Genomic DNA, 21216 nt, shown 5'->3' with positions numbered 1-21216 from the left:
TATATGTGTATATATATATATATATATATATACACTCACCGGCCACTTTATTAGGTACACCTGTCCAACTGCTCGTTAACACTTAATTTCTAAGCAGCCAATCACATGGCGGCAACTACGTGCATTTAGGCATGTAGACATGGTCAAGACAATCTCCTGCAGTTCAAACCGAGCATCAGTATGGGGAAGAAAGGTGATTTGAGTGACTTTGAACGTGGCATGATTGTTGGTGCCAGAAGGGCTGGTCTGAGTATTTCAGAAACTGCTAATCTACTGGGATTTTCACGCACAACCATCTCTAGGGTTTACAGAGAATGGTCCGAAAAAGAAAAAACATCCAGTGAGCGGCAGTTCTGTGGCCGGAAATGCCTTGTTGATGCCAGAGGTCAGAGGAGAATGGCCAGACTGGTTCGAGCTGATAGAAGGGCAACAGTGACTGAAATAACCACTCGTTACAACCGAGGTATGCAGCAAAGCATTTGTGAAGCCACAACACGCACAACCTTGAGGCGGATAGGCTACAACAGCAGAAGACTCCACCGGGTACCACTCATCTCCACTACAAATAGGAAAAAGAGGCTACAATTTGCAAGAGCTCACCAAAATTGAACAGTTGAAGACTGGAAAAATGTTGCCTGGTCTGATGAGTCTCGATTTCTGTTGAGACATTCAGATGTTAGAGTCAGAATTTGGCGTAAACAGAATGAGAACATGGAACCATCATGCCTTGTTACCACTGTGCAGGCTGGTGGTGGTGGTGTAATGGTGTGGGGGATGTTTTCCTGGCACACTTTAGGCCCCTTAGTGCCAATTGGGCATCGTTTAAATGCCACGGCCTACCTGAGCATTGTTTCTGACCATGTCCATCCCTTTATGGCCACCATGTACCCATCCTCTGATGGCTACTTCCACCATGTCACAAAGCTCTAATCATTTCAAATTGGTTTCTTGAACATGACAATGAGTTTACTGTACTAAAATGGCCTCCACAGTCACCAGATCTCAACCCAATAGAGCATCTTTGGGATGTGGTGGAACGGGAGATTCGCATCATGGATGTGCAGCCGACAAATCTGCGGCAACTGTGTGATGCCATCATGTCAATATGGACCAAACTCCCTGAGGAATGCTTCCAGCACCTTGTTGAATCTATGCCACGAAGAATTGAGGCAGTTCTGAAGGCAAAAGGGGGTCCAAGCTGTTACTAGCATGGGGTACCTAATAAAGTGGCCGGTGAGTGTATATATATATATATATATATATATATACCGTGTATAGCAAATTCATTTTCACTGTCTTACCAACTCTGATCAAGTAGGTGTCCGGTTTAGTGATGTTGCAGAGATAATTCCGGGCAATAGTTGTTGGATGGGTTGTGGTTAGGTTTGTACCTGATGTGTCTTTCACAGTAGTCCCTGTTGTGTTGCTGGAGCTTGTGATAGTAAAAGACGTGACAGTGGTGTCATTATGTAATACTGGAGAGGACGTGGTTGTAAGACTACTGATCGGTGTGGTGTTATCGCCATCAGTAGCCATGGTGTCAGATGGTGTTCCAGACACAAATCCTTCGTCAGCCATCTCGGTTGCAGGAGGGGAGGAGGTGACGTTTAAGGTTGAGTCAGTTGGTAATTCATAAACACTGATAGAGGTGGTTACTAAAACAGTGGGAAGTACACTACTAGTAAAGAGGGTCTCTGTTGGGAGTGAGGTGATAATCCATTGGCTGTCATTAACAGAAGACATGCCATCCGGTTCTTTGGTCACCGGAGATGGGTCAGTCACCAGTAAGGAAGTGTTGTATGCTATAAAAGGTGTGGTAGCCCAATCAGTGGTTGAGTTTATATCTCCAAAGGGAGCTGAAGGGTCTATTGAGGGTGTCAGTGTAAATGACGGCTCCAAATATGGCACTGTAGTATCCGTTAGACTAGGTGTAACTTCAGAGGTATCCAGGTTAGTAGTGTTAAAAGGCTCAAATCCAGAGATGTCTGTTGATGATTCCTCAGTCCAGGAACCGTTACCTGCAGGCTGTAGATCTTCATCAAACAAAGCTGTTAGCATGTAACTTGGGTCAATGGTGTAGGTTCTAGTGCTCACAATATTTGTGGTGCCAACCGGCATGAAAGAGAAAACACTAGAGACCGTCTGATTGACAGTGTGCTCTGGCAAGCTACCATTGTCCTTGGTCAACTGGATGGTGTAGTATTCTAAACTGTTCATGTCTGGTAAAAGGACATCAGTGGGTTGGACGGCAACAGTGCCTGCCCAGTCAGATGCCAACTCTGAGCTCTCGTTGACAGACTGGTTCTGGTTTAAGACATCTGAAGTTGTTGGGACAATTGGTAGAGAATGGACTCTGGTTGGTTGGATGGTTAAAAGTGATAGAGAAATGGTGTGGTCAAGGGCCGATGTCAAAACACTGGTAAAAACTGGAGGCCTTGACATGGTAAAGGGCACAACATTTGTAAAACTCTGAAAGTTTGTTATTTGTTTGGTTAAGTCAGTGTTGGCTCCATCTGAGGTTGAATTGCTATTAAAACTGGAACTTTCAACAAGTTTGCTGGAGAAAGAACTAGAAACACTGGTAGAGGAGGGATACAAGTGTTTGCTGGAAAATGAAATCCCCACTCTTGTGGGAAACGTAGTGTCATAGATCTCGGAGTTTGAGTCCTCAAAGTCATACACATCAGATGGGAGATTGGTAACCAGCGAATAGTCGTTACCTTCAGATCCCATGAAGGACATTGTTTCTAGGTAATCTCCAGAACCATAGTCCACATCCATAGTGTAGGTTGGGAAAAAGTCTTCAGGTGGACCCATAGTTTGCTCGACAGACACTGAAGTTATTGTATGTATGAAAACCACATGACTTGGCTCCAACTGCTGATTGCCTGGTTCGGTGTTTGGGTCATGGCTGGCTTGTAACTGAAGGTCTTTGATTCTGCTGGATGGTTCCAATTGGTGTCCAAAAGGTACATTAGTGTCACTGGCTCCCACCGTCCCATTCTGTGTTCGAGGGGAAGGAATGGGATTTTCATCAGGAATTCTCGAAGGAGAATTTTGTCCAACTAAAGGCAAGCTAGAAGGCACAGATGAATCTGTACCCTGTGAGATTTGGGGAGCTGGGCTGATAGCAGACCAAGATAAGGGCACATTATGGGATGTAGGCACTGGAGAATTTAGTTGTCGAGGCTGTCTGGAGGAACCTCTGTGGGTAGATCCAACTGCCTCTCCAGAGTTTAAGGAAAGTAAAAGAGGTGTGGCAAGAGGCTCTGGGATTGTGGCAGAGTTCAAGGAGTAAGTGAATACTGATTCAGTGTTGAAATTGTGATTGTAATTCTCGGTGGCTGTGGATGGATCCGAACTAGGTGAAAGAGAAAATCCAGACAAGGGGATGGATGATGCATTATGCAGCACTTCCATCGAAGATTCATTTGGCATGTTTGGAGCCTCCAAAGGCCAGACTAAGAGAGACAAAGACAATAAAAATCCAACAAATAAATTATCTGATGCAAACTATAGAAAGAGCAACAAAACTATATGAAAAACAGTTAATTGCACAAATCAATGCTGATATATGCCTTATCAATGCAATTTAACATACGTCTCTGTAATAGTCGTAAGCAAAAGTAATAGGCTTTGTGAACGAAACGGTTCAAAAATAGATTTGGCCCTAAATAAGGTTACACTTACACACTATAAGATTTAGCCTGTGATGTTAATATGATAGATAAGAAGTGCTTTACATTATTATTGACAATGATAGAACCCTTATTGATGATTTGAGCAGAACAAATTGTGTAATTTACGAATGATTGGAATTCATTAAAATGCATGCGTTTAACTATCAAATCTGAGGTTTACGAAGCGAAGAGTTTCCAGGAAGGTCTGTTTTACATGCAAATTAATCTGAATTTATTTGTATATTTGTGAAAGTTTCCTAAACTACACCTTCTATATATAAAAGGTGTAGTTTATAAAAACTGTCGGGGAAATAAATTTGTATAAAACCAGTTGCACATCGCTGTAAAACTACAACTTACTCTATGCCTTAAAAACACATCTCTATTCAATATCTGATATTAAGTTAATTAGTCAACCTTTGAACCAATAAGGTCAAGTAATTGATTTAGATTTTTAACATTTTAACAATATCGATTTTGAACACCGACAACTGATAAAATGCAACACTGATCTACAACGTATTAAAGAATAATAAAACTTACCCCACTAACAATGTTTTTTATGAAAACGGATTCATTGACTTGAGTGCTATTTATTGATGTGGCTTGTTTAACGTAATAGACATTAATCAGAGTAAAACACAAATGCAGTGAATGAGTTACATCAAAAAGTCTGAGAGTTGAGGACTTTCATCATGCTATTGTGCCCAGATGCTTCAAGGCTTTTTCTCCTGCATAAGTCACATTGTCGTGATTACCAAAGTCACAATCTCGCACATGTGCGGGTGGTTTGGAATGTGCCAAGGCCATGAAACAGGAGAGTATTTAAATAATTAAGCGTGCCACTTTCAAGAAGGATTCCTGAAAGCAGTATCGGCCTCTATGGTTTATATTCCACTACACGTTTTATAAACTTTCCATGTGCATTGCTTTTTATGGTGGGTGCAGAGGTTGGGCATAAAAGCTGGCAGTGTTTGGCTTGATATTCAGAAGCAGCTGCACAGTAATGAAATGACCCATTCTGAGACCAAGGATAGAAGGCAAAGGTGAGGAGCTTCTTAATGAAGCACCAGAGTGAGCAAAACAGTCTTAACGCTATTCAGATGCGTCTAGTTTTCCCATAGGAGGTTAGGTAAATTATTCCTCCTAATTTATTTTGACCTGTGTTGAATAATAATACAACCAAATTTTCATTGTGCTACCTGGTGCACTTTATGGATTTAGACCAATATAAAAATAATGTAATGTCATGACCTAAATTTCAATATAATATCATAATAGAATTATTTGGAAGGTGGAATTGATCAGCGTGAAACTAGATCAATGCATATTCTATGATGAAACAAGATCAATGCATATTCTATGATGATTTACTACAAATTACCTCAAACCAACTATAAAAATAAGATAAAACTGAAATGTTTTCCAACTGAATGAACTGTGACTTGCTGAATTCAAAACTGCAGATGTAAAAAGACAGATTTCAAAACTGCAGATGTAAAAAGACAGATTAAGTTAAATTAACCAAAACAAAGGAGGTACTCCACTTTTAGCAGAAAAGGTTACGTTTATATACCTTTTAGTTCTTCATTTATGCTATGCATTGCGTTTTGGCATTTATATTCAAATGCTAATGCAAGCTCAGCCAGTCATCTGCAACCTAATCACATACAATGCAACTCAAGGTACAAAATACATAATTAAATTCATAACAACATGAATATGAGTCATAGAAACATACGTAGCAGTCCTTCAACAACGTCTGAGATTCACAGGATGAGCCAGACGGATTTGTGATAAAGCAATAACTGACATACTCAGCCTTCTGAAGAATCCCCCCAGACACATGTGCTTTATACAGAAGACTTGTTAACCCACAATTCTATATTTAGACCAAAAAAAAAGAAAAAAAAAAGACATGTATATAAGGGAGAACATGCCATCATTTAACACTCTGGCTCTGATATCAAAAGAAACAGCATTAGAGAAAGATCCATAGCATCAGCCAAGTCCACTTTTTGGCATTAATTATGTGATTGCTGTTGTGTGATTTAAATTTGATTAAAAACTCAATGCACAAAAGAAATAACATCTTATACTACATTAACCAGGTCAGTATGCTCCGTGTTTGAGCTTCTTGAGAGTAAATAGTTATTTGATAGTATACAAGACTGCGTTACTCACTGCCATGCTCTGGGCCAAGTGTTTGAAGCCCCTATAAAGCAGGCGGCTGTGTAAAACAGATGATCAACTAAATAACAGAGAGAGAGAGCCTGAAGTAGAAGAAACAGTTGTTAGACCTAAACAACGGCAGCAAGATTTTTTTTTTTACATGCATCATGTAAATTATATAGCCTATTTTTAATTAAAAATGGCGAAATTAGACAAAAGTATATTAGTTTACATCCCCGATTATTTCTGTCAGTCGTTTAACATTTCTATCATAGAACAGCTGTCAAATATACTTTTATCTTATCTCGCACTTATATGAACAGAAGCGCAGTGTTGAAATTTGCACTCAGCAGCTTCTGTGAACATAAAGCCCGCCTACTTTAATTTGATTGGTCATCAAACATTAACATTGATGAGCACTATCTAATCGCTGAGGCAGCTCAGATGAGAAGGTTGGTTATCGGCATTGTTCAATATCCTTGATGCACCGAAGTAGAGTTAATCTTAGGCAATTATTTCACAACCTTTACTATTTAGTCCTTGGAAAAATACCTCAATGGTGGGTATGGTCCTGATTCACAAGTGATATTTACATAGTTTTTTCTTTGTTTTCTTCATTGCATTATGTCATATTTCATCTTAAGTTTGCATGCAAGCATTTGCATAATAGGTATTTTAGTACCTTAAAATTCTGATATTTTACCATAAAGTTTATGCATTTAAAAATAAAAGTTTAATGAAAAAATAGTGAGTTTAATGAAAACTCACTTTTAAATATAAATAAATGTTTAAAGGAATAGTCACAAACTATAGTCACTAGTTTAAAATACAATCAATCAATTTATCTAGCCTACATTTTTTTGAAAAGCCACACAGAAAAAACTTTATAATCATGATACCTTTATCTTACTTTTTTATGCATTGACTTTAATTCTCATCTTGCATACTACTTAGTATATAGTATGCAAATCAGTATATAGAATTCAAATTGGTACACAGTATACTGTACAGTCTCTTGCATTGTAAAGCAATGTTGGTGTACAGCGTTAAAGAACCTGCAAGCTTATTATTAAAGCAAAACTATGTAATTTCAACATGACATCATGACTTTGCGTAAACATACACGCCACTTTCAAGTCAAGTGGCGTGTTATCTATACGCATTTTGAGCTATCCGCGTGTATGTCCACGCCGAAACGAGCCGTCATCTTTTGCGTGTAGGTCTACGCCGTTAAATGTCCGAGTGATTCCGCGTGTATGTACACGCCGTTAAATGTACGAGCGAAACGAAGCAAAATGTAGATCTACATCTGGGGAGTGATATTTTTTCCTAGGATGGTAGGGGAAGACTCATAAATGGTATTAACCCCAGTGACGGGTAGGTTTAGTGACGGGGTTGGGGTAGGTCATATTTATATACAGTAATGTAACGTTAAGTCAACGCAACGGCGTTGATAAACATGCTGAAAAGCGATTATGCGTGTTGATAGCACGCCAAAAATGGAAATACGAATTGGCATGTCATACACACGCCATTTCATGAAATCAGTCTGGGAATTTCATCTCTATGATTGATGAAGCTGTAAAACTCATAGGAATCATCAATATCCACAGTTTGATGTACGAGTCTCTTTGAGAGGGAAGGCGAGAGTCATTAATTAGTCTTACTGTGGCAATAAGTGGTTTAAATGACACACGGGTGAATACTAATGTGTTCAACTATCTCAACCAAACATCAGTTGCTGATCCACCATTTCTCAGGTCACTGAGCAAGACTAAAGTTAACAAACAGGACAGAAGAGGCACAGATTACTGCCTGACCTCTGACCTCATTAGATTAGCTTTCGAACATTTAGATTTCTATTCCCTCAGGAGCAATTCAATAAAACATTAAAGCCACAACCACCCATGTTTTTCTGAGCTAGGCCAATCAAAATGGGCTGTTGACCCAGTTATGAAGACACTACAACTGCAAGTCATGTAACACATCAATGACTGACAAGCAAAGCAGAGGACTCTGTCCCTTAGCACAAGTCTTTATTTTCAACAAGAAAATTACTCCAGTTAAGTCAATTAAAAACCTGCAGAACAGTCCAGTCTGTACCCTACTATTATTTCTGCCAGTAAAAATAAATAAAAATATCATGGATAGTTTAAATCCCTATGTACGAACATTTGTCTGACCCTTAATAACATAATTGAAACCAAAACAAAAATACATTTAAATTAAATCTCAATGGCTGTCAGGCATTTTCAAACCATATACATTCTTGGTGTTAAGCCACAAAAACAAGAAAAGACTAAAAAAAAAAGAAATAAAGTTTAAAAAAAAAATCTTTGTGTTCTCAATTATCTGTGTTGGCATAAGGAAAACACACTAAAGTAAATAACTAAAATAAAAAAAAACATTTACTTGAATCAGTTTAAATAATCATTTTCAATTAATCAAATACCAAACAATTGATTAAGAAATTACAATAACGGTAAGGAACAGACAGTAATTTCAAACATAATCAGTTAAATGGACAGTAGAAATTTGCCCAGTCTAGGACATGAGCGATTGCAGTTGCATATCACATAGCTAGTGCAAACAGTCGAATAACAAACAGAAACGGTAACATTGTAATTACAGACAGCATAGAAAGATGGGCAGTTGAAGCATAAGTCAGGTGCATATGACTAATGGTACTTAAGGAAGCATTATGACTGGTACAGAGTTATGGAAAATGTTTAAGAAGAAACACACTATAACCGTTAATATTGCTTAAACAAATTGGTTTTAAGTTACGACTTAAATTCCTGTAGTTATTGTCTTAAGAGAGTTCCATAGCTTAGGACGGAGAAAGACCTGCCACCCATGACGATAGACGAAATCTCGAATCTCGATACACAAAGAAGTTCTCAGCCAGAAGATCGGAGAGGTCGAGATGGAAGTAAGTCAGAGAGGTAGGAAGAAGAAAGACCATTGAGTGATTTAAATGTAAGCAGAAGAATTTTGTAAGTCATAAGGGAAGACACAGGTAAACAGTTGAGGTTAAATAGAATAGGAGTGATAGCAGAGCATTTAGTGTAAGTTAACATTCTTGCGGCAGAGTTCTGAATATATTGCAAATGAGAGATATAATAGTCCAGGAAAAAAAAAGGCGTGATGTGATAAATGCATGTACTAATGATTCAGCATCTTTTGGGCTGACATGGGGCAGAGTTTGGAAATACGGCGAAGTTGAAAAAAATGCAGCTTTACAGAGTTGACTAATATAAGCATTGAAGGTCAGTGAAGAGTCTGAGTGGAATAATTGCTGTAGCTTCAAGGTCTAAGTCTGGTAGCATTAGTTAAGAGAATTAAGATTTCTGCTTTAGTCAGATTCAAACTGAGTAAATTGGAGTTTAGCCAGGTCTTTAACTCATTGATGATACATGACGATAGTGTTGCAGTCTGGTGAATAGAATGCGGTCGGCAAGCAGTATATATCCAGCATAACAGTGGTATTAAAAACCAGGGAGGCGAATAATTTGTCCGAGAGGCACAATGTAAATAATAAATAGTAGTGGGCCGAGAACTGAGCCCTGTGGAACACCCTGTTTGAGGAAGAAAGTGGGAGATGTATAATTGTGCATGGTGATGTAGTATTGTCTGTCTGTCAGATAGGAGGAAAACCAGGAGAACGCAGCTCCTGAGAAACCAATCCCTGAGAGGTGCATGAGTAAGAACTTATGACAGACAGTATCAAAAGCTGAGCTGAGGTCAAGTAATAGGAGTATGGAGAGGTTGCCTGAGTCACCAGAAAGTAAGAGGTCATTGATAACCCTTCCTAAGCCAGTTTCAGTACTGTTATGCGAGCGAAAACCAGACTGAAATATATCAAACCGATCATTGACAGCTATAAATGACTGCAATTGAGAGGCAACAACCTTTTCCATGATTTTTGAGACAAACGGTAGATTGGGGGATAATTGGCAAAGTCATTTGGGTCCAGATTTGGTTTAAGGATACTGGGTAACAGCAGCCATCTTTAGTGAAACGAGAACAGAGGCAGAAATAAGAGACATATTTACAAGATGTGAGATAGGAGCAGCAATAACAGAGGTACAGTGTTTCAAAAGGAAAGTTGGTGCAGGATCTAACCGGCATGAAAAAGAATTGGATTTCTGTATAATTTCACTAATTAAGATGGGGTTGGTCAATGTGTATATGCAGGTAAATATTGCTTTTTACTATTAAGTATGGTTAGGTTACATTGATGCATAAATAAAAACAATTTAATATAATGCCTTGAGTAAAATAAAAAAAATAAAAACTAAATTTTATACTGTATAAATACTGTATTTTACTTGTATTAAATATTTTCATGAATCTACTTGACACACTATAGCTGTTCTACTTGACCAATAGCTGAATCTAAAAAAGATTAAAGTGATTTTAGCTACCTTCCATATAATGTAATCTTCCTTTCTTCTCTCTAATATGCAGTCTGATAAAGTCAACAAATATTTCTTTCAAAGTTTAACCTTTGAAAACAGTATTTTAACAATATGTTCTTGTGACATTGTTGGTGAGCCAGACCAAGTGAAATGATGTAAAATAGCACCAAAAGAAACAACATTCAAGACAATTAAAGGTATAATGGTAAATAATGGTATATATATAATCATATAATGGTACATGCACTTTTTCAAGTTGATTGTACTGAAATGTGTGTTGGCAGTGCCTGTACACAGCCATCATATAATGAAAAAAATCCATCCAGTGTTTTTTTTTTAATCTCCTTATATGTTTTCCCTGTCTCAAATTGAGCCGTTTGCCCCTCCCACGATTGTTAATTGACAGCAGCGTTTCAACACAGACCCGCCCTGAGCGAGCTGTCATCATAGTCCGCCATTGTTGATACATTGGAGCAGAATGGCGTCTAAGCGATTGTGGTGTTCTGTTCTTGGGTGTAATAACGAACACAGCAGTCATTTTGATGTTCCTAAATCCGAACCGCTGAAGACGCAGTGCCTGAGTTTTGTTTCCGAAGGGAATATTCCCTACGATCAACGTCAATGCTTTCATGTTTGCACAAATGATTTCTCACCAGACTGTTTTATAAACGAGGGTCAGTATAAAACTGGTTTTGCTAAGAAGCTGCTCCTGTAAAAAGAATCGGTACCAACTATTCGTGTTCCTGCTGCACCTCCAGAAGAAGTGAGTGTAAAGTTGTTTTAGTTGTTTTAGATGGTTGGTACCTGACAAGGACTGTACTTAATTTCGTTGTACTCGTTACAATGACAAATAAATATTCTTCTTCTAAAGTTTTATTAACCTTTATATTAATCTTTGCAAATCGCTTGCACGCTTCACGATGAATGCAGCTAAGGTTTACACTCAGGGTACTTACGGCATGTTTTCTATGTACGACATTCTCAATATAATTCATAATCCCACGTTTATAATGAACAACACGTTATGGTTATTGTGTTATTACAAACTGTGTACATATAAGTTACATCAGTAAACGCATAGCGGTCGTATCTCACTACTCTACCCTCCCAGTACATACAAAGATAGATCAAAGTGACATTACGTTAACCAACCATTCAGAAACGTCCTGTTCGAGCCTTAATTGTCGAACTTCTTCAGGGCCATCATCTTGTTCCGGGTCCGACTATGGTTCAAACTGATACGGTTGCACAGATGTGTCCTCAGAGACTTCCGCTGCCATTCTTTCTCCAAAATATACCCTCAACTGTTGTCAAGGCAACACTCCACGTGTGTTGTGTCAAAATGCCCCACAGAACAGAGAAGCGGAGGTGACTGAAGCTCATTATCATTTAAAGACACATGCACTTAAACGGCGTGCTGAAAACAGAGCTGTTTTTGACCAGGTAAAATGAGTGTTTTCTTACAATACTAATGAGAATATTTAATTAAAAGTATATTACAAACTTTTAATTTAGACCCTAAAGAATCAAATCACCTTGTATGAAAATGGCATTATATGACCCCTTTAAGTAATTAATGATGGAGTGACTTAATCCTGATCGGCAGACAAGTTCAATAATTAATTGTAAGAGAGTCACCTTCAGCCTAAATGAGCAGTGTTTATCATGAGTAATGACAAGGAGCCTCTCGCCCGACAGACGGACAGCAGGGGAAATACCATGACTCCACACAACAGTGCAGCAATGACTCCCTCTGCCACCTGGTACAGAAATGCAACCGTGTAATGCATGAACAATAGTTAGAGCTATCACTTTCACAGACAGCGAGATCTAACCAAGCAATATGTGTAAGATGCAAATGTAAATGTCATTGGGACGATGCACATATGCGATAAATGTGCAGTTTTTACAAGTTTTACAAAATATTTGCTACCAGTTTCATTTAAACCTGTGGTCATCAACAGCAGAAAAAATAAAACACTAGCCTACATGTGCAACATATTCCTGTCCATATCCCTATTATTCCCCGTCTTAAGAGATGATGATCTCTAGGGATCATCTCTGATGATCGGGCGGCAAGAGTTCTTGCCGCCCGCTGGTCAAACTGTGCAGCCTCTCTGCTCAACTCGTAAATAAATGCATCGATCCGCAGATTATGTTTGAGTTCTTAATGGTCTGTAGATCTTTTGCCAAGCGTGTCAGAGGTTACAGGTTCTAAACCGCACTCGTATCGTTTTTTCTCTCTCTCATTAAAAACCGAATATGTTCATCACGTTTGTGTGCATTTTATTTTGAGATCTCACCGGAGTCTCCACAACGGCGATATGAAGCGCGCGTCCGAGTGAAGACTGCGCGAGCCACAGAGAACACTGTATCCATGACACTGATAGCAGCGGCAACGAGCGCTCAGCTTGATTTCAAAAACAACAGATCTCTTATTTAATAGCGAACTAAATGAATGCTCTGCTAGTTTACTGGAGAAACCCGCAAATTACGCCTATGAACGACTTCACTGGATCTAAACAAATCAATCTAACCATAGATGTTACCAGTTGCGGTGGCTTTTTAAAATCTATTTTAAATTATTTCGCAAGGGTTCTATGACATTAGTATTTTAGGAAGTTCAATGTGCCCAGTCGAGTTCACATTTCAACAGTCAGCCTGGTAGCTGAAGTAGTCCTTAAACCACATTTAGCATAATTGTTTGTTTGATCTGACTACAGCACTTTAAAGCTAAATGTAAAAGCTTTTTATTTAAGTTTTATTTTAAACTTGAATTAAATGTATTTGAAAGCTGGCCAAAGCTTGGCACTTTGCACTTTTTAGTTGCAAAAGTTTTTATTTTTGCATGAAGACATAAAGTAATATCAAACTACATTTTGATTTGTTGTGTTTTTTTTTCTTTTAAATTGTGTCTACTGCAATCAATCACATAGGAAAAAGTAAACTACATTTATATACTGCGAATCGTTTTTTGAATCGAGAATCGTTTTTGAATCGAAAATCGATTTTGAATCGAATCTTGAGACAAAAAATCGGTATCGAATCGAATCGTGACATTTTCTGAATCGTGCACCCCTAACGATGATATCGGGACAACATCGGTATCGGCCGATAAAAGCTTAAAATGACCATCATCGGCATCGGCCGATATGAATATTTCTGCCGATGAGCCTTGCCGATAGGGTGGCGTGTTTCCTATGCGCACGTGACACGAACGAAGCATGAGCGCCAGCAACTTAAACTTCCAACTAGGGGTGTGCGTCTCACGGTTTTTGATCGTAGACGATTAAAATGTCTCCACGATCTGCTTTTGAAGAAAAATCATAGTATCGTGCATTCTATCAGTTCAATTCTGGTGCCTTCATCTCAACATACTGTACAACGCGACGTACATTCACATCACATCACATGTAAACGCAGAGGTAGAGTTACACTCACGGTCACGGGACACCGCAATTCACAAAAGTTCATTATTTGCATGTGCGTCAAAGTCTTGCTAGGTAAACGTATCATTCACGTGTTGATGCGCTGTTCTAACATCCGCTTTTCTGAGCGCGTTACACCCGACGCTCACAGGAACTAAAAGCCTGTCACAGAGTCTGCATACTGGACTAATCTTTCGAGTCTTATTGCGCTGATAGATACTGTCAAATACACACACGGTTTACATAAACAAAGTTGGTTATGTCTAAAGTGAAAGCAAACAGAGAAAATCTGCTTGTCAAATGCGTGTATATTAGACGCGCCGCGTGCAGTTCTTAAAGAGACAGTATAATATGCTGCCGCTTGTCCTTAAAGAGATACTGCACCCAGAAATAAAAATTCTGTCATTATTTACTCACTCTAATGTTGTTCCAAACCTGTATTCATTTCTTTCTTGTGCTTAAATATACTATGGAAGCCACTGAAGTACAGCAACTGTTTGGTTAGCCACATTCTTCCAAATAACTTTTGTAATTTCAACAGAAGAAAGAAACTTGAGAGAGTAAATGATGTCAATTTAAATTTTGGGGAGAACTATCTCGTTAATGTTAATAAAACAACAAAACACAAAGAGTAAATCACTCACTGCTCTTGACCGAGAACTTTAATAGAAGCTTTAATAAGCTTTTTTTGCACTTAAAAAAAAAAAACACACAAATATATCGGTATCGGGCAAAATTAGTCTGAAAATATCGGCATATCGAATATCGGCCAAAATCCTATATCGTGCATCCCTAGTAATTTTCTCTTTGTTTTTTGTCATCTGAATAACATTAGTGGCACAGACAGCAGCAGGTAAATTAGGCTGCTGTCACTTTAAGATCTAAAGCAAGGATCTAATATACCGAAACAGATGCGATTTATTTCCCAACTGTTCGTGTTCACTTAAGACATAACCAACTGTGTTTCAGCAAATACACACCAAGCTGGGCATTTTGACACATTTCTGTGTGTATTTGACTGTTTAGGCATGAACCCGTAGCTCAAAGTACTATAAAGCTTGCCCTTGTTCCACTCTGTCTCAGAGCGTGCGTACAGAAAGCCGTTTCGGGAACAGTATCACTTTCGCGGCTAAATGCAGTTTTAATAGCTCTTTTTATTAGAGCATCCAGCGGTTTAGCAACAGTAGACTACATTTTACAACAAATACTAATTTAGCTGATTTTACAAGCCATTGAGTTAGAGGCTAAGAATAGGTTTAGCACAGATATATTTTTACTCGCCTTCAATTGTATTGAAGACTCTAGCTGAATGCTCGAGAGTTTCGCTCTCCGTCTTTAAAGTGCACTGTTGCAAATCATCTCAATGCACGGCGTATTTGACGCACTGTAAAATGTAGTGTGAAGGCGCCCGACTCGCCATCACTTAGCTGAGAGCACTGTATTTCTTTCACACACGCAAAGAGAGAGAGAGAGCGAGAGTCTTACATACCACGTAGAATTGACACGCTAGATGTAAGTGATATTCTTTGTTGTATTTTCCTGTCAAAATGGAGTTCATTGATTTTATGCAGCCTTTAAGAACAAGCAGAAGCCACTGCCGGTTACTTTGGCAGTGGGGAAGAACTAATGCAGAAGCGCTCACCTATGGAGAGGTGCAGGTATGATGGAACTTTATAGGCCAAAATGCAGAAATGAGTAAGCCTTTTATTACTCCCGTTTCCATCGTCCCGAAGTCAATGGGTTTTCTTAATTGGTTTTTGGTTAAATGGCTGAAATAAGGCCTGTGGTTAACAAGCTCAGGATACTTTTACGTTTTGTTCTATGCCATAAAATACATCAGTATTATTAGCCCCAGCGTGTCTTGAAAAAGGCGGTTGCTTACAAGTGGCTAAATGGGACTACAGAGGCTGCCAGGGACATTAAACATCATCATGCCGAACAGGTAAGCTCAGTCTGCTTTTACAGCTTCGTTATGCTTATAATTGTGCTCTTAGAAACTATTCTAACTCAAAATTTCTGGGAAAATGTTTTTAGATAAAAACTAAAAAAAGATGTTGGTGACGTTGAAGTCGTGGGACAGTGGTGTAGTTCGTTTATAGCCTACCTTTAGCTTTTTACTTCTGGTGAGTGCATTTAAGCTTCAAAATTCATTAAAGTTGTGATCATCTGTGAAAATGATCTTGATGGACAAACTGTATAAGTGTCAAACTTTTGTTGATTTTGTTGAGATTGTTTTTTTTTTTCGATGGGTGGCGGTTTAAGGGTATGCTTACAAAACCAGTCAATAAAAGTTTATTGGACCTTAAAAAATTAAGTACACAGAACACAATGATATAATTAAGTACATAATACAAAACTAAATTTGAAAGCTCAAGATTAAAAAGATTAGAGTCACATTTACCAAAGGAAATGCTTCTAAATTTGCTGTTGGTGTGACACGATGTTAAAACTGTTGGAAAACACTGAAAAGGAGTTTAAAAGCAGGCTGTTTTTGTCAAAGACAAAAGGAAAACGATACGAAAGAACTACAGAGACAGTGAGGTAATTATCATCACAAAAGGAAACAGTGAGCTACTCTATTTCGAGCTCTTCATGGCCACACCAATAATAAAATAACGGTTACGACCTATTGATGACTTCCTCTATAAACAACAGATGAAGTGTGTTGCATGATGCTTTCAAAATAAAAACAAAGGGATCTAAAATTAAATGAATCTGCAGCAGAAACAGGATTACTCTATGGTCGATGTCCGTATGTCTTTCTGTCTGTCTCTCTATCTTTGTCTTTGAGAACAGGATGACGTCTTGGGCTGAAACCACAAACAGGCTGAAAATGAGATCAAACCCATATAAATGATTCAGTTCAGCACACCCAAATGTAATTTGCTCCTCCCTAAACTCCTGTCCAGTGGTAAGTGGGAGAAATAACCCAATAAACTATTCCGAACAAAGCCAAAACAATCTGATTGTCTGCCTAACAATCATTGACATAGAGAATGATTTTTTTAGCAACAAAGTACATTAAACAACGATCCAGACAGTATGATATACACTTATGATAAATCTCTTATTGTCAAATACTCAATGCTAATATCAAATTCATTTGACAGTCTGTTATTTGTAAGCCTCACTAATGAACGCTGAGTTTAAAGATCATTTCATAAAAGAGACAAATTTTCTTCTGCCTGAGCCAACTTACAAAAAATGTACAATAAAAAAGTGGTGGTACATTGGTACAGTGGTGCAGTATCCATCAATTGGACATACCAAGGCTTATATACACGACTGCTCAAAAGTTTGGGGTCAGTATGTTTTTTTGTAAATAAATTAGGCTAATACTTTTATTCAGCAAGGATGCAATAAATTGATTAAATGTGACAGTGAAAAAGTTTACAGTACTACAAAAGATGCCCGTGCTCAGCTGTCAAGTCATCATAGGTAAGTCACTGGCATTAGCTTTTGGATATCAGGAGTTTTTCCAAAGGTATTTCACCAACTGTTAAAGTATTATGAAAATGAATGACAGGTTATATCCAGCGTGATGTTTTGAAACCAGCGAAAATTGCAGGTTAGAGTAGAACCCCTAGTATTTAGGATTTTTTTTTTTTAAATATATATATAATTAAACACCATGTTGTCAAATTAAGTACTGTGGCACTTGTATGTGTCATTATATTATTAACATTTTCCCAAAATCAAGCTCATATGGAGTTACAAGGTTTTTCACCAGCGAATGTCAGATATTTGTGTTCATTTTGTGTCATGAACGGCGTTCAACGTTATGTTATCATCAACTAACAGGTTACAAAGTTTATTGTAGCTATGTGGGCGTCCAGTTTTTCCTGTTGTTTAAAACATTTGGCCAAAATTTTGGCCAATTACAGACTGACACTCTTCTCGGCTCCTCGAATACATAAAACATTAGCCTTTACAAAATCGTTTTTTTGAATAATGAAAACGCTGTACTTATTCAAAGAACTAGTTTTTATTTAACCCTTGCACTGCAAACAAGCAGAGACAGTGTCCAAATTCACAATTGAGGCGGGTGGATCAACTGTATGAGGTTTTGACAACAGTTTGAGTTTACTGTTAAAATGAGTCACGCCTCAAGGCTTAGTCACAAGCTCTAGTAAAGCTCTATTTAATTTCTGGTATAAAGTATAGGCAATTTTTTTTTATGTTATTAACTGGTATTTTTTTTATAATCAAACCGTTTCGTAACTGTAATGTTACAGAATGAACAGAAAAGAAATGTTAAAATACTGAGTGAACAGATTTTTCCCCCCGAGTACTGTATTTCTGATTACAGTTTGAAAAAAGATGGTTAAAAAAAGAGAAAGAAAAAGCAACGGAAAGGTCTTTGGTATTAATTCAAACCCCTTTGCCCACACATGTTTCTGTTTTAAGCTGATCCCATTGCGTGACTGCCTCTGCCTAACGCTGGCACAGACTCCCAGTGCGCAGCCTAATCGAACAATCAAGGCAGAGTCTGGGCTGATATTTGTTTTTATCTCAGAATGCTTTTATGGGAGGAAGACTGTTGTTTTAGGTGGTTTCTCTTACATTACATTTACAACATGTAATACTGTGTATGTACTACATCCTTCAGCCAGTCTTGTTTGTAGTCTATACTTTTTCATATTTTTGTAACTGAGCTCAATTCAAGCTGCAAATAACATGGATTTAAAATATTTCACCTTTCATCATTTACTGATGTTATGTTGCAAACTTTTATGATTTTCTTTCTTCCATGGAACACAAGAGAAGCGGTAGTATTCACTGCTCTTGACTGAATAACTTGTCTTACATCAATAAGGATTAATCTATTTTTAATTTTTAAAGACTTAAATTTGACTATTCAATTTCTGAACTCGAAAACTAATGTTAGACCTGCCTGAAAAAAAAGTACATTAGTTGAATTGTATTTATTTGTGCTATTGCTTGTAATTTAATTAGGCTATTTGTTCATATTTTATTGCTGACTGTTTACTTGTCTTTAATAAGGTTTTACATTTATATTTGGTGTCATAACCTTATTTATTATAATACAAGGTTACATGGGTAAAAAGAAAAGAAAAAAGTAAACAATAAACGTTTTATTTGATTTATTTATCATTATTTTGGGGTGGGGGCCAGTGAAAATTTTAGCGGAGCAAGCCGAAATCTTTTGTAGCAGCGTAAACTTCCTTATTGTCACTTTTGATCAATTTAATGCACCCTTGCTGAATAAAATAATTTCTTTCTAAAAAAATCTTTTAAAGAAATAAAGAAAAGAAAAGACCGATGTGCGATTGGCCCCTCTGACAATGAACAGAGCTCTGTTGTTTGTCTTATCAGCAGCTAAGTGCTCGGGACAACTGAAATTTCCCATGTATAGCCACAGATTGAACTACTACACAGTACAGACTCACAGTATGAGTAAGAACAACAAACACAACACAACAGTGGCTTCCTTCATGTCACAGAAGTCTTGTTATTGCAAACATAAGCCAGAGAAAATTGTCCAAAGTGAAAGAGCACTAATAGTTAAATTCACCTGATTTTTTTGCAGCCTAACATCTGGTTGAGAGGCTGAGAAAAATCAGGCTGTTTTTAGTAAAATCAGGCTGGAACGTGTTACCTAACATGGCACACAGGCAGAGTAGAGTCATGTCAGGCGAAACACTTTCTCTGGCGGTTTCCATTGATCTGACTGAGGTTATGTCTGCTGCTGCTGGTCCATCTCTCCTGCACAGCATTCAGCAAAACTGAGAATTTAAGAATGGGCTCCCTTTCAATTAATCAAATCAAATTGACCAATGTTGTGCATCCATAGTTTGTGATGACTAGTTCTAAAAACTAATAGAGATTGCATTCACACGTGTATTTTCTAGCTCAAGTAATAATTTAGAATAGCATAAGTACAAAAATTCATACTGGCTAAATACATTTCCATGACCTTTCAAGGACTCTGAGAATTTCAGTTCAGTTTCCAAATCAAATTCTGAATGGTGCATAACCTTGTAACTTTGTGCTAATACACTCGAGACAAAGAGCCGAACTTGAATACAAACGGTTGCAGAAAGACTGCGAGGGAGATGAGAATGAGACAAAAACGCAGCGACTGAGACAGATGAGGGGATGTAATAAGGAAGGTGGGGACACACTTTAACTCCTAACATTGGGATGGTCTCTAGAGAAGCAAACTTTTCCATAGCTGGCTTATTGTGTAATTCACTGGAGGACGCTCAAGTTCCCTACACGTTCCTCCCCTACTCCCTCAGCCTTCTTCGAAAGACAGGAAGGCCAGGCCTGTAACCGGAGAGGCCCTGAAGACTGTGTCACTGTGAGGGCTTCGTTTTTTTTAGGGTTGGACTGAACTCACTGAATAAACTTGTGGACCCTTCGACTACAAAGCAGCCAGACTCCTGTAGAGGGGAGAGAAAGAAGCACCTCTTACACTGAAACTCCATCAGGCGAGATGGTTTGACAACCTCTGAAAAACATGGTGCAAATTATGATGATTATGAAAGGTTGAGGACAATGCTTAAATGGTATTATTGTGACTAATCTGTTAGTATTGATTTTTCTTCAAAAGCAAAGTATCAAAATGAGTGTGTACGTGAAATGTGAGTTTTCTTTTAATACTCCAATTCCCGTGATTTTTTTTAAATGTATGATTTAATCTATTTTATTACATTTCAGATTGAACAATTAATTCCCCCAAAACCCGGCTGTGCTCAGATGTAGCCATCTGTTCAGAGTGAGATGATCCAGACATGTGTTGAACCGTACAGATATGTGAACCCAATGCAATATGGACATCCATGTCAGCCTTCTGTCACAGTTACCTCAACTAAAGTTCACAACAGAATCAAAATGCTGTGATGTATTCGGTAGACCATATTAGTGAACTATAATCAATCGCCATGTGGGTGAATTCGGCACATAGGTCTTCAAGTACATTAAATCTAGTCCATAAAATGAGTTTATGGAGTAATAAAACCCAGAAATGACAATTCAAACTACAGTAAATTATAGATAACAAAAGGATACTTTCAAAACAAAGACGATGAAATGGGGTGAATGAAATATCAGTATATAGATCTTTAGTGGAGGTCACGGTTGAATAGATGGTGTAAAATAGCCTGACTGATATTGTGACGTCACTGACACGAGCCCAGCGCTATCTCAGCCTCACAGGCCTCCATTCACTCGGTTCCTTTGACTAACAACTAAAATAGAGCCCTTTTATCTATGAGTGTCACTTCAAATGAGTGCTACACAGAACAATTGCTGGGAAATAAGTGTTGACTACATATCCAGATTTTTACTAAAAGAAAAAAAAGTACCATCTCTAGTTAGGAAATAGTAGTTTTAATAGAGTAATTAGTGTAAATCGTAGTGGAATTGTGGAATTTTCCAAAATTAAAATTCTAGTATACAGTATATAAACATTCCCAGCCATAAAACTGGAACTTTAAGACCAAAGTTTCTTATAATCAGATCTAATGTCTTGTGCTTATGCTGATGAAA

At 37.9% G+C, this 21216-nt stretch overlaps 1 protein-coding gene across 2 annotated transcripts in view; it reads right to left on the bottom strand.

Annotated features, from left to right (window-relative positions):
* si:ch211-1e14.1 (UPF0606 protein KIAA1549) overlaps positions 1 to 21216 on the bottom strand; it is a 56586-nt gene that overhangs the window by 28242 nt on the left and 7128 nt on the right. For both annotated transcript variants that reach the window (XM_056261322.1, XM_056261324.1), the window contains exon 3: positions 1302 to 3461. In XM_056261322.1, coding sequence (XP_056117297.1) covers positions 1302 to 3461 — 2160 coding nt within the window. The remainder of the gene's footprint in view (positions 1 to 1301; positions 3462 to 21216) is intronic.

Source organism: Rhinichthys klamathensis, unplaced genomic scaffold, assembly GCF_029890125.1.
Source record: "Rhinichthys klamathensis goyatoka isolate OS25496 unplaced genomic scaffold, OSU_Roscu_1.1 h1tg000181l_1, whole genome shotgun sequence".
Lineage (NCBI taxonomy): Eukaryota > Metazoa > Chordata > Actinopteri > Cypriniformes > Leuciscidae > Rhinichthys > Rhinichthys klamathensis.
This window is presented reverse-complemented; position numbering and strand designations above follow the sequence as displayed.